General features: G+C 38.2%; 1 protein-coding gene across 2 annotated transcripts in view; it reads left to right on the top strand.

Moving 5' to 3' along the window:
• LOC137171740 (AT-rich interactive domain-containing protein 5B-like) overlaps positions 1 to 14,642 on the top strand; it is a 54,318-nt gene that overhangs the window by 7,033 nt on the left and 32,643 nt on the right. For both annotated transcript variants that reach the window (XR_010924814.1, XM_067575833.1), the window contains exons 3-4: positions 3,320 to 3,548; positions 13,710 to 13,940. Coding sequence is in view for 1 of the 2 variants with exons in the window: in XM_067575833.1 (XP_067431934.1) it covers positions 3,320 to 3,548; positions 13,710 to 13,940 (460 nt within the window). In the remaining variant the exon portion in view is untranslated. The remainder of the gene's footprint in view (positions 1 to 3,319; positions 3,549 to 13,709; positions 13,941 to 14,642) is intronic.

Below are 14,642 nucleotides of genomic sequence, written 5' to 3'. Positions count from 1 at the left end.
AGCATCAGTAATTTTTTCAAATGCCCAACGAGAAACACGTTTAACCGACAAAGACCTCTGGCAGCCGTATGAATTATGACTGTTGTCTCTCAGAAACAAAGGTGGAGGTACAATAACATGATGTTTTTATACAGCCACAAAACTTCATAGGGAGGAAGTCAGGGATGATGGATGGGTTGTTTCATTTAAATATATCCCTAAACACTACAGTTAATTACAACTTGGCTTTTATGTTTGTTGCTCTCCATTGGTTTTATTGGTTATGATAATATTGTATTCAACAAACTAATTGCTGAGATCTCTGGAACTGGAGACATAGCTAAAAATAGGTTCAATGTGGTAACAGTTGTGTTCAGGCAATCAAACAGGTCGTAAATGAGCTGACAATTTTGCCAAAGTAGCTAAAACTGAAACCGAGTGCACCTGTAATGTTGCTAATTTTCCCTCATTGCACATGATAAACTGTGTACATGCACAAGAACAGTAAGTACAGTAGGTCAAAGCTGATCCAGGAAGCCAGGCTGTAAAACTGTGGTGGATGTTTACAGCAGACAGTTTGAGTGATAATTTTAGAGTTTGCCTTTGTTTTCTCCTCCAAATAAGTTTGCCTACCCTTGGGTGTACAATTGTCTAAATGCTCATGTTTGTTGTCATGTTTCGAGATCTCAGCAGTAACCGCGGTAAGTACTGCTTGTTGTAATAAACCATAGTTTTAGTTTAATTTAGTAGTTCCTCTTTGAAACAAGCCAACAAAGGTTCCCCAACATTAACCAAGTAGGTTTTGAAGAAAACAGAAAAGGCTGATCAGAGATCAGAAAACTTATATGGAAGGCACTTCCAAACAATATATTCTGTTGTTTATTTTGGAGGACTTGGCCAATCTGAGTATCTACTGACAGGAAGTCAAAATGTGTCACATGTAGCAAGATGATGTAACTGCAGCAGGGACATCAATGCACTCAGCAAACTAGATTCTACATGTGCATTTGTCAGCAGTGTGCTGACAGACAACTAGCTAACTATGTAGGAAAATGATGTTCACCTGACAGGTTAATAGTATCTCCAAATGGAGGAAACAGCAATCAAAGAGCACAACACCAGACCTGTGTGAATCACTGAGCAAATCAGAGATGTGGGCAATATCTCAGACGTCTGGAACCAGGCTAGACAATGTAAATGACAAATTAAAATCACCTTAAAGCTATTTTTGTGCATAATTGTGATTGATTGTAATCGTACTTTACCTGTGTTTATGGGGTCATAGTTGACTCACTGAAACATTTTAGTGTTGGCTGTCTTCACAAAAAAAATGAGCACTTTAACTTTATTTCTATTTAAACTGTCCTGTGACTATGAGCCATCTGTCCATGTTCCCAGGAGGCTTCTCAGTTTTAACACCCAGGTGATGTCACCTCTGCTCACCTCTGCTCACTTTGGAGCTGAATAGAGAGAGGAGAGGAGGTGAAGCAGGTGAAGTCCCAGTGATTCACTTCCATTTAAAGCAGGCCTGGCCATTACAGCAGCAAAAAGCAGACTTGCATATATGACCACAAACAGCATTGACAACAGAGACAACAAAGACCAAGAAGAAGCAATACATATTTGTGTAGAATTTAATCAAAATGCCCTATACTGCTGACTTTAGTAGTGAATAATTCTACAATAAATGTGTAATAAATCAAAGTAACAAAAAAATATCCCACAGAACTAACTAAGTTCTACTTAGAGACTACTAATGGTAACTGTCTGTGTGTATAAGTTCACACACACACAGTCACTATCTAAATACCAACCAGGCTTTTTCCCTTGTTGTCTCGCTCTGATAATGAATCATGTATTTATTTGGTAAAGCAGTCCAGGCACTCAGAATGATCAAGGCCCTGAATGATAGTGATGCATCTTGCCCGGCAGGCAGACTAAACCAAATCAAACAAGGTCACTCAATATCAAGAATGTTCCATTAAAAATTAAAGCTGATTTGGTAATTTGGTCTGTCAGCATCCTTGAAGTGAAAGTGATGAGAGAGCAGGAAAAGGCAGCTTTCATATGCTGTGTGTGTGTATTTGTGTGTGTGTGTATGTGTGTGTGTTTAATTGTTCACTATTGTACTGTTGTCAACTATGCACTAGCTGCTTTTAGTCTAATTAAAATCACATTTAGGCTTCCCTTTTTGCAGCAAAAATAGTGACAACATGGTTTTCAAATATATTGTTAATATTTCTTTATTATTAAAATGAAGAAAAAGGGTCTTTGGGGAAATATCAGAAATGCTTCTTTTTGTCTCAGCTGCTAGAGGGGCATGTAGGTGTCTGTGTTTGATTGACAGCAGCTGGCAGGCTGAGTGGCGGTGCTCAGAGAGACAAAGAAAACAAATTTGCACTGTAGCTACAAGTCATAGACAAACAGTGTGTTGCATGCATGTAACGGGTCTGAAGTAACATTTGCAGGTACATTTACATGCTGTTTAATATGCTGCAGCTGAGCAGCTACTTAGCTAACTAGCCTGCTAACTGATGTTAGCGGTGCACTTTCGCCTGTTGAATGTTTGTTTGGTGACTCATTCAACAAGCTAAGCTGCAGAACAAGATTTATGTTCATTTTTGTAAGTTAGATAATAAGGAGACTTTAGCAGGAAAGCTAATGTTGGTTGTTGTTCAGAGTCTGTGGCTCTTGTGTTGTGTAGCAGGATGTTATCAGGCTCAGAGTGACCATCTGCCCTTCTTATGATATAATGCCACATTATTGCTTTATGCAAAGATTTGATTGGCTGAATTTAAATAAAGTCTCAAGAACTAACAGTATTCCATCAAAATTAATTCAAAACAAGGTGGCACCAACATGAAACCAAAAATATAGAGAATATAAATTTCTCCTTTTTGGTTTTTAATGTTTTTCTCAAGGGAGAACACAGGAAAAGTGGTTTAGAGAAGATATGCATGTTGAGGTAAACAAAAAAAAGCCATTTAATTTCAACATTAAAGCTTCACAGACTGACACTTGAAGACAACTGTGCTACCTGCTAGCTATTTGTCTGAACCTGGCGTAAGGCGATCACCACCACTTTGTTGTTGTTGAAAAGCAAGAAAGCTGTCTGTTTTTCAATGTCAGCTATTAGCTACTGAGCTACTGTGGAGAAAATGCACTGGCACGTTTTAATTTATTTCACATTTATGACTGTGATCCAGCCATAAAATACTTGAAGCAAATGAAGACACATATTCATAATGATCAGAATTAACAGGCTATTGTCGGGAGTTCTATTACAGAAGTGATGTCTATCATCTTCTACCACTGTAAAGTGTGTGTGTCTGTGCTGCAGGACGAGGTCATTGCAGTGTCTGAGAAGGTGATTGTTCGATTGGAGGACCTGGTCAAATGGACAGTATGGGACCCCCACGCCTGGAACAGAGGAATGAAGGTTTTACCCCTCAAGATCAGCACCGTTAACAGAGACAGAAGCAGGGAAGACTCCTCCCTCCGTTACCAGGACTCAACTCTCAGCTGTGGCCTTCACTTCAAAGATGTGTTAAAGGAGAAAGCCGCACTAGGTAAGAACTGACGTCTCATCCTTCTTTGTAGAGCTGTCTGTCATAGAAAATGATTCCAATGTTATTTCCACTGTAGGTGCTATCATTGTGTTGCCAGACTCCTGGTGAACTTTAGGAGAGGGAAGGGTGTGTTGCATGAGTCTTTGTTGTCTCACCCTCCGTCCATAGGCTGACCAAAATATTCAGTTGCCCTTGCACAGTTAAATGGAAGCTTATTGGTATTCTATTCCTGCATAGAGATGAGGTGGGACCGTCAATAATAGAGGCTTTGTGCTGTAAGCTGTTACATCAGACCTCTGCTGTGAAACTCAATCAATAGTCTCAGTGGGAGTCTGAGGACAGAAAATTCTCAGTGATTAGTTTCTATCATCGCTGCAAACTCATTGACTTTCTGCTAAAGTCTGTGTTTTCTTTGAAAAATATGGCACCCGCATGATTTTTGTAGATTTAAAGAGTCTGATCCTAACCCAAACCCTAACCACAAATGAGATGATCCCCTTCATTTTCGGACTATTTAACAGAGCAACCTTGTCCTGGTTACCTTGTCCAAAATGAGCTAACTTAAGCTTTTTTTTGGCCCAGTGACAGTCTCATTTTCTATGAGACACAAGCCATTCTTTTCTCAAGGGACTGTAGTTGACAGCGCATCAAAACACCCATGCCTATAGTTTGCAATATAGATCACACACACTACTGGTGTGTTGACTTACATCAACTCTTCAGAAAAGCTGCAGCTTCATCATATCTGCTCCTCGGATTGACACATCTCAGCTACTCTACAGGCGATGTTAAGCAGCCGATGAAGTACGGTGGGCTATAGCTGTTAATTCAATGTGTATAACACATTGAATTAACATTTCATATATTATGCTGCTCATCTCATTTTCAGTTTATGAACATTAATTAGGCTGCCACTGAAAGTTGTCGTGTTTCTATAATTTTCAGCCAACAAAAGGCGTCATTTTAGCCTGTAGTTACTTTAAAATATTGAAAGGTAACCCTCATAAGATTCAATAAGGATTCAGATTTGATAAGTGTATTCAATACTGGATTGGAATGCTATTGGACCCCATGCCTAGACAGCAGAGGGAAGGAGTCAAACACACAGGCACAAAATATATGAAACCGCAGCTTTACGAGAATGTTAATGCGTGTTAGATAAACACCAGCCATCTGTCAAGGCAACTCCACATGACGTGTGTGTTGTTCTTCACTATGAATATTCAGTTTCACTTAGTAGTAATAAAAGATACTACTGTGACCAGCTGTCTGCTGCTGGAGATGTGGTTAACTTTATGTCGGAGAACAAAAACACATGCTGATTGAAACCATTCCTCAGTTCAAAGGAGGATGACACTTGACTCAGTAAAAGAATATAAATACCAAACGCACTTGTGCAATGGCTTTGTAAGGAATGTTCAAATTAAACTTGTATTACAGTAAATCATGTATTCGGTCTGTTACTGATGAGGACAGTATTTTGTGTCCATAAAATGAAGTGGAACAGAGTCAGGAGCAGGGGAGAGCATGTAGCCCTGAGGGAAATTATGTTTTTTTAAAGAATGAAAGCGAAGATTTTTCTTCCCACTGATGGAAGCCAGTAAGAGCAGCACCAAGAGACAAACTGTATGTTGTGTGTATATAAATAAGAAATGGTCACAAAGAAAGTGAAAGAACATGTTAAAAAATGTACTGAAAGATGTAATCTATCCATCAAGCACAAGCCAGCCTGATACATACTGGTGTGTGTGTGTGTGTGTATGGTGTTTGGTCTTTGGATGTGCTTACCTCATGCATGTTGACGTTAGTTAGTGTGCAGGTTGGCACTGCTCCAGTACAAGTGCTGTCAGTCAGGATTATAGGAGTCATTTGTGTCGGACAGGTGTTTTGTTTCAACATGTAAAACAATTCGTCATCTACAGCAGCTTGACAAAAAAGCTGTTCTTAATGTGCCTGTGTTATGCAATTGTGTAGAGCTCCTTAAAAATGCCTTGAAAATGGTGCTCTTTGGTTAAGATAATGTCTGTTTTCTTTGTTATTTTTGTGTGTTTATTTTTACTGTATTGCATATAAGTACAGTTTTTAGGCACTACTTATCCTCAGTATTTCCACTGTATGCATCATCTCTTAATTGACAATGGTTGGTTCATTCACAACCATGAGGCTAGTAACATCAAGTCATTTTCATGCAAGTGTACAGTGTGGACATCACAACTTTACACTTTTCACTCAGCTGATTCACTCATGCCAACACAGTTTACTGCCACAGCTCCCTCCACTTTCCCAACCTCCTGTTAATGTGTTAAAGTTTTTAGTATTGTTGACTTTGATTCTTTCAAAACTCCCTTAAACAGCAGAGCCTTTTTCTTTCAAATCTAACTGTGTAACCTTTTGCTGTCAATGGTCAATTCCTGGTGTGTCACAACTTTTAAGTCTGTCTTAAACAACAGTCAGGAGCCCAAATGAACATTGAAATAGAGTTTTCTTGCCATAATCATTCTTCCTATTCGTACTGACCATTAGAGGATCCCTTCATAATGCACTTACAATGGAAGTGATGGGGGACAAAATCAAGCTTCAGCCATCCAAATGAGTCAAATCAAGTAGATATCTTTCAGTGTTACAGTCTTTTTTAAAAGAATTTTTTAATTGCAGGTTACTCAGTTGGATACATTGAATGTACAATTATAATCATTTGGCAGATTTTACACACATCTATGGGCGAGGTAGCAAAAGAAGAAAAAATGGGTATAAAACAAATAAATGAAGATGTATACAGCTACCACTGTTACAGTATTAATGTAGTCAGTCATTAATCCCACACCTTCAACCTCCCTCAGACCCTTTAAGTGTCTCAACACTGGTCACCATGCCTTATCAAACACTCTCCTCCTTCCTGCAATCTTGAATCTAAGCTTCTCCAGATGGAGGATCTTACCCAGCTCTCTCAGCCACATCTCAAGTGAAGGCACAGCATCAGACTTCCATAATCACAAAACCAGTGTTTTTGGCCAATACAGTGCCCAAATACACAAGCCATTTGTCACTGCTGTCAGAGCTGTGTCACTCGTAGACACACAGACGCCACAAGGAGATCTGGCTCTTATTGCCTGTCAAATGTTTTTGAGTAAGAATCAAAAGCAGAAGTCAAGAATAAGTGGAGGTTGGGGCTGTCCAGAATTGGTGTAAGGGTGCCAGGGTGATTCTTACTTTTGTTACACAATGCTGATACACTGGTAGACATCTTGTTTACTCTGACTTTTGAGTAGTCCAACCTATGTAATACTTAAAATTGCATCAGATTATGTCTAGCATTTACCGAGCATCGGTGTATATTCATTAATTCATGTGTTATGTCTGCAAATGTAGATATACAAGACTTTATAAAGTTCCAGATCCGTAGAGATGGCTGGGAGATCATATTTGTTCCTTAACTGCTTGAAGGACATAAAGTGCCCCCTGGAACAGATCCTTCAAACACACCACTCCTTTCTCTCTCCACCGAACAAACACGGAATCCATGCTGGATGGTTCAAAGGTGTGGTTGTCATATATTGGGCTGTCTGTGTAGATATTTTGGGCTTTCATATATGTTTTAATCTGTTTCCATATTTTCAAAGAGCTGTATACGAGAAAGTTCCCTCCATATAAAGATTTGTTTGTCTTAACAGGGCTGTTCAGAAGGGGTGGGAGAGAGGTTCCATGACAGACTGCTCACTCTATGGAAAGCCGGGGTGTCCTCCTCTGTGCCCTCAGTGAAATTACTTCTCCAGAAAGCCAGAGTGTTTTAATGTGCAGCCCAGAAGTAATATCTAAAAATTAGGAGACCGAGGCCTCCCTCATTTTTAGTTTTACACTGATGCTTCTTGCTTATACGTAGTGCTTTATACTGCCAGGTAAAGGGGGTTATAATAGAGTCTAATTTCTTAAAATAGCTTTGTGGTATGCATGCAAGGCCCCCAGGAAGATTAGCGATCATTAAATTGGCAGCTAATGGGGGTCCTAATAAAACAATGAACAATAAAACAATTAACAATGACAGGATTGACTGAAAGAGATATACAAATCATGGGAGAGCCACCATCTTAATAGTGTTTACTCTCCCAACCAGTGACAGTGGAAGAGTTTTCCAGATCCCACTGGATTATTTTTAGTTTCCACTTCGCCTCAAGTAACAGCTATAGCCTACCAGATTTTCTGGTCACGGTTACCTGTAAAGTAAACCTGTCCTTGGTAATCTTAAACAGCGCAGAGTTCAGTGTGGAGATATTCTGGTTCAAGCACGATGGTATTAATTTGCTTTTATCCCAGTTGATTTGAAACTGTGAGAAGGGGCCAAAGTGGATAAACAACTCCATAATTGAGGGTAAGAACTCCTGTGGGTTAGACTCATAAAACAAAGCATTGTCCGCATTGATGACAAGTGATGCTTTTGCCCTTTAATGGAGACAGGTGATATTCTGGGATGTTATTGTATACTTCTGGCTAAAGTTTTTGAGGCAGCTGGCCATATAATGCAATTGTTTAAACATTTGCAACAGTAGTGGAGATAGTAAATCCGTCAGGGCCAGGTGCTTTATTATTCAGGAATTATTTCATTGCTTACATTATCTCTTCAGTAGAGATGTCTTTGTCTGTTTCACTGTTAAGATTAGGCAAAGATATGACTTAGTTGCATCAGTGTCGTGATTACCATTTAACTTATACAATTTTGAATAGAATTCCATAAGACATGCATTTATTTCTTTAGGGTCAGCAAAGACAGTGCCTGTGTCTGATTTTATTCTCAGTATTGTCGGAGGGGCTTGTGTCTGTCTCAGCTTTCATGCTAACAATTTCTGAGGTTTGTCTCCTATTTCAAATCGCATCTGCTTAATTCTGTTCATCTGCTTTTGAACCTGAGCAGATAGAATTGTACTGTACTCATCTCTTTGGGAGACTATAGAATTCAATGTGTCGGGATCTGCTGAGACTTTGTATGAATGTTCTAGCTGACACAGAGATTCATCCAACTCCATTAACCTCTTTTCTCTTTGTTTTCTCCTACCTGCTACATAGGATATGATGCTGCCTCTAAGCACTGCTTTGATGGATTCCCACAACACTGAATTATTCACATTTCCTTTATCACTTCTAGCTGTAATGTCAGGCAGCCTGACCGACATATATTTCAAAAAACTTTTCTCTTTTAAAATTGTTATCAAATCTCCAGGTGTGTTCGCCTTTACGATATAACGAAATAACGAATAACGAATTAACGATATCACACCCGCTGATCTGTATTCACCTTCACTCAGCCCTTTTGCACATTGTGCTGCTGCACATACATGAACCAAAAAAGCAGACGTGCATGGAGACACCCACACAGTCCATGAGCATAAGACCTACCACGCTGCACTTGGTATTTATTATTCAAATTTCAACTGAGGGTGCAAAATATTGAATTTAGGGTGCAATACATGCTTTTGCACCCCAGTAGAATGGGAAATGGTCAATGAGGAGAAAATTTACAGACATTTACTATAAAATAAAGCAAGATGTCATTGTTTAGGATAGCTGATTTATCAAAAAAGAGGTCATTGTCTGATTTCACCTTTAGATTTCACATATCTCTGTTACTGACATGTAACCTAATCTATATAGCTAATGCTGCAGTAAGTGGACAGGTTAGGCTATAATATTACTACCATTCCAACACACTGCCAGTGCACTAGGATGGCAATCTGGTTGCCATGGTAATGGATTACGTCCGACTGTTAACTACATCCCCATTCTCTGTTTGAGAAAGAACATAAACCATTAAAACAGGTAGTAACACTGGAGTGGGGTTTTAAAAATTCAACATTAAGTTCTAATGTCATCAATAGAAGGCACATGTAATGAAATGTAATAAAATCACAAATTAATATCTCTTCAATAGATGATAGCATAGTTATCAAAGTTACACCATTCTTTATGTATTTCTATGTCAAACAACATTACTTGATTTATGTAATGATTAGACATTTAATACTCAGAAATTCAGATTTGGCTCAGATTTGCAGTGAGACTCAATAAATTTCCTCCAGGAATGTGAGAGTTTTATCTCCCCAGACTCTGGTCTGGGGAGATAAGAAAAGGGGTTTTCTGTCCATGTTTGCGTGGAGTTGTCCGGTTCATATGACCCCAAAGGTCATTTATGCTTTTAGTTCAGGCCATAATTTAGTTGGTCAGAATTGGTCGGAAATGGTCTCTCAGGAGGTCTGTTCAATCTCCATTTTGTCACAATGTTTAACTTTGGTCAGTGTCATGCTGTCCGACCCTCACTTGGCAAAGAGGTCAGTGTGGGTCTTGGGTGAGGAAATGCCCCATGTCTCTGTGGAATTCACTCACCTGCTCACTCTGAATCAAAGAAAGATTGTTTTATCCCATGGAATTAAAGAGGGCGGTGTGTCCAACACCACTGAACAAATACAGAATCAGGAGGTAGCTGCTGTCTCGTTACAGAGGTTCAACACATAACTTTAACATTTTTGATAAGGATCCCTCAAACTAAGGGAAGCACTGATCAAACTTTTTTCTCTCCTGATACTGTATTTGCTGATTCAGAGAACCGTTTTGATACCAGTGCTCTCTTTTCCTAAATTTAGAATTGGTGTACTTCATGTATGGAGCTCACTGAAATCATTTTATGTTTTTATGTTATGAATGCACTAAAACTACTGGAATAAGGATGAGTAAATTGTGCCTGCAGCCATCTCTTTTGTGTTGAATTTTTGTTAGCTTCTCTGGTTTTATAAGACAGAAAATCTAGTTTGTCTCTAATTTGTATAATTATATTCAGCATAATAGCATGCAGTTTCTTTTTCTGATTCGTTGAATTGTGCTTACATTTTTACTGCTCCATACTCACTGCAAATACACTGATGGCAGTTTGATTTTGTTGTACTTCTGGCCATAAAATTACCCAAAGAGCAATTTAACACTAAATCCACTCACCACAATAATGACTGTTTGCCTCCAATGATTGACACAAGACATGCAAGTAAAGCTTAGTGTACCAGGCTAGCCGGCATCCACAAAATAAGTACCTGCCCAGCACCAAACAACAGATGAAGTTAGCGAATAGCTGGTAAACATAGTGGAGCATTCAGCAGCTTAAGAAACAGCCAAAACAGACCAAAACAGACCAAAAAGGAGAGTGAATATTGGACTTACATTCATTTAGTGGACACAAACACGACTCCAAATGAATGTTAATGTTGCACCATGTCTGGTGGATGTAAATAGGCTGTTGTTTGCTAACATGTTCACCATAACAACATGTCAGCTTAATGTGGGGTTCTTCTGCCCCCAAGTGTTAAGCAATGAATGCAGCTTTAACCAGTGAATCTATAGTCAAGGTGACACAGTCTGTAGCTCTGTCTCATTATCTCACATTTTTAAAAGTTTGTGGTCCAACCGATGAACAAGATGACAAACAGTTGCTGCTGGCTGCAGTGAAAAAGCAATTATTTGTGTATTCATTTCCAAGAGCTTGTACAATTTAATGCAACTTGGTCCTGCTCTGGAGGTTTCTTTATTGCACAATAAAGCAACAATTGTTTGGCCTTTGGAAATATTTAAGCAATAAATAATTTAGTCTTCTTTTTTATTTGTTTCACAAAAGTTTGTTTCAGTACCTAAAGGTTGTGGCTGCTACAATTCTTGATCTCATTTTTATGAAAAGATGGATTATATTTAATGTAATGAGGTCTTGTATATATGTGTGTACCTGTACTTACTGTCTGTCACTTGCTTTATCAAATTTCATAAATCATTTACAAGTCCTTGGGATTCTGTCTTTATGAACAACTGGAGAGCAGATTCAAGTCCCTGATAATTCCATATACACTGCAGCTGCTGTGCTGTAGAAAAGTGAAAATTGATGCAAGAGTACAATGTCAAAGATGACCTTTATTCAGAGAGAGCACCTTAGAGGTGGTTGCCAATAACAGAAAGTGTTAACACTTAAGGGATTTGGCTGGCGATTTCATATATTTTTCTTATTGTCAACAAATCTCATGTCCAGAGCCAAACCAACAATGATTGGATCCTACTTACAAGAATTGTGTGTGTATCCAAAGTCTGACATATCTTATTCCTCTTTTATACTCTCCAGAGAGTAGTTCCTTGTAAGGCACATCCCACAGTGCTTTGCTGTACCATACAAGCTTGTGCTACATATCAAAACCTCTTGACTTTATACTTAAGTTCTTTGAGAGAGATACAATGTAGTACAAAGTCAAGAGGTTATGATATGTAGTACAACAAACTAGCGAAGTTGTGTAAATGGAATTGTAGTCCTTCACATGTTCAGTGGAGTCTGCCATACATGGAACTTCTTTTCAGAGACTGACAACGTGATTGCTGCTTTTAGTCTTTGAAGCTGTTCAATCAATCAATCAATCAATCAAAGAAAACGTTGGACCGTTCTTAAGTGGCCTGCTGTGAGTCCTTATCTGAATCCCATCGAACATCTGTGGAAAGAGCTGAAACTTGCAGTTGGGAGACGGCATCCATCAAACCTGAGAGAACTGGACCACTTTGCTCAAGAAAAGTGGGCCATATTACCAGTGGAGAAGTGTAGAAACCTTATTCAGAGTTACATTAAGCGCTTTACTGCAGTCATTACCTCCATAGGCTGTGTTACAAAATATTAAGTTGAGGGTATCAATATTTTTTGCCATTTTCATTTGTTTTATTGTATTAAATAATATGTTAAGTTGTAAATCAAAAGTAAAGTTTCAGTTATATTCAGTGCAAAATAATGAATGATGGATAATGTCAGTTTCAACTTAATACAGAGAAAATTTATTTTTTTTAAAAAAAGGTGGAAGAGTACCAATATTTTCGGCCACGTCTGTATTAACATGTTAGCAGACTGTGAGCTAACTAGCAAAATGTTAAGCATGTTAACATGTTAACTGTGAGGATGTAAACATGTTATGTTAAGATGTTATATGTTACATGCCTAAAGTCAGCGTGTTAAATCCAGTAGTTAACATTCATGTTAAAATGCTGGTATTAAAGGTAGTTTTCCAAAACGTGTTATCATGCAAGATCTTGATAACATTTTACAGGATAAAAGCATAGATACACATTTAATTTTAACATGCTAATGTAGTTTAAAATGGGAGCAACTACTTTTCATGTGATTTAGGAGACCAGTGTGGCAAGATAAATTTTTTTGTCGTTGTATTTCTATGCAATGTCATTGTACTGTAGCACTGAACACTGTTGACTAAACACTGTTGACAAAATTGACTTTACTAGACCTGTGATGTCCAGTCAAGTCCATTTTATTCATATAGCCCAATATCACACATTTGCTGCAAGGAAATCTGTACAACATATGACACCTTCATTTTCTATTCAAAATGTTATTTGAATGAAGTCCTTTTTCAATTAGAACTATTACTATTATAATAAAATTATCTATTGTCTGCACATCATTCATGAGTGGGCTATTGTCCCTCTCTTATGTCTGCCTGCTCCATATTAACAACCTGCCGTACCTTTGTAAAACTCAGTTTTATCTCCTGTAGTGCCATTGTGTTTGAGAAATTATGATGTCAAACTGAATTCAACATGTGAACATTTGCACAAAATTTTGAGGATGAACATCTTACTAATAGCATTTTATGTAAAATTGATCTTAAATGATTTGTTTTATGACAATACCAGATAATTTAAAAAAAAACATGAAATATTTTTTTGACAGTTTATGACAGTTGGCTTTTATATTTTGCATTTGAGGATTTACACAATGAGCATGCTGATGAACATGTCTTTTCATCATTTTCACAACTGCACAAAAGCAACTGAGAGAAACTGTAACATAGCCAGAAACCTGAGCAGATGCATAATGGGTCAGCCATTATGTTCAAAAATATTGGGCCTAGCAGTACCAGTAAATGGTATGGAAACACCAGTCAACAATTTCATCATGTCAAGATGCAACGTATTAACACATTTGATAAGATGTCAGATTTTGACCTGTTCAGTTGATATAACTCTGCCCTACTGTCAGCTGGATGTAAGCATGAGTGTGCAGTAAGTATTTACATACCAGGATGCTAGCATTGCTGTAGACTAAGTCTTCTTCTTACTTCAAATGTCCCCTTCTGTGCATCTCTTTAGGTGAAAGCTTGACCCAGAAGCAGGTGCTAGTCCTGTCCTACCCCCGCTACTGCAGGTACCGCTCGGTTGTGGCCCGGCTACACAAGCAGCCAAGATCTCTGCTGACCAACCAGGTGGTTTTGGCACTGGGTGGCATCGCAGTGTATTCTGAAAACATGCACATCCTGTACTGTCGCAACACATTTGACCATCCCACACTGCTGCAAAACGAGAGCGTGTGTGATGAATTTGGTGAGTGAAACACAAGGTAACAGAGATACTGACACACAAACATGCTGTTGCAGATGTACACACACAGTCAAACATAAATACATAATAGAATTTTATTTTCAAGTGGACTAATTAAGTATCGATTATTTACCTTGGGTTAGGGTGTGTAAGGTTTTTCAATTCTTTATAACTGACAAAATTTGACTTTTTACACTGTTAGAGGGACAATGGTGAGTTTGCAGGAACTACTGTGAAAAGAAGTGCAACCAGGTACATTAGCTGTAATATGTCAAGAATTTCACCCACCATCTTTTTTTTTCTGATACATTATAATTTATAATAGTTCTAAGTGTTGGAAATTAGGTTGTCACAGGATCATAACAATGGGATGCTACATAGAACATTAGAATATAATTTTAAAAAAGCAAATGGAGTGTATTTAACATAAAGCTGTATCGTTTCCTGTGAATTTCTTGTTTAAATTCTGTGCGGGAATGGCGGACTCTGCTAATTACAATTACAAGTGCTACATTGAGAGGTTATTATGGAATGTACAGTCAATACTATACTGTACTGAAAGGCTATTGCAAAAAACCTGCAAACCCTTAAGAGTATCAAAAATGGGTCTTTAACTAATGGTTGTTACCAGTGGATGCCTTAGGTCTAGTTCCATATGATACCAGTATCTTCACTCGCTAAAACCTTTAAAAGACATCAATGTCA

The sequence above is a fragment of the Thunnus thynnus genome, chromosome 20, assembly GCF_963924715.1.
Source record: "Thunnus thynnus chromosome 20, fThuThy2.1, whole genome shotgun sequence".
NCBI classification, from domain to species: Eukaryota; Metazoa; Chordata; class Actinopteri; order Scombriformes; family Scombridae; genus Thunnus; species Thunnus thynnus.
The sequence above is the reverse complement of the archived record's forward strand: the minus strand, read 5'-3'. Positions and strand labels throughout refer to the sequence as shown.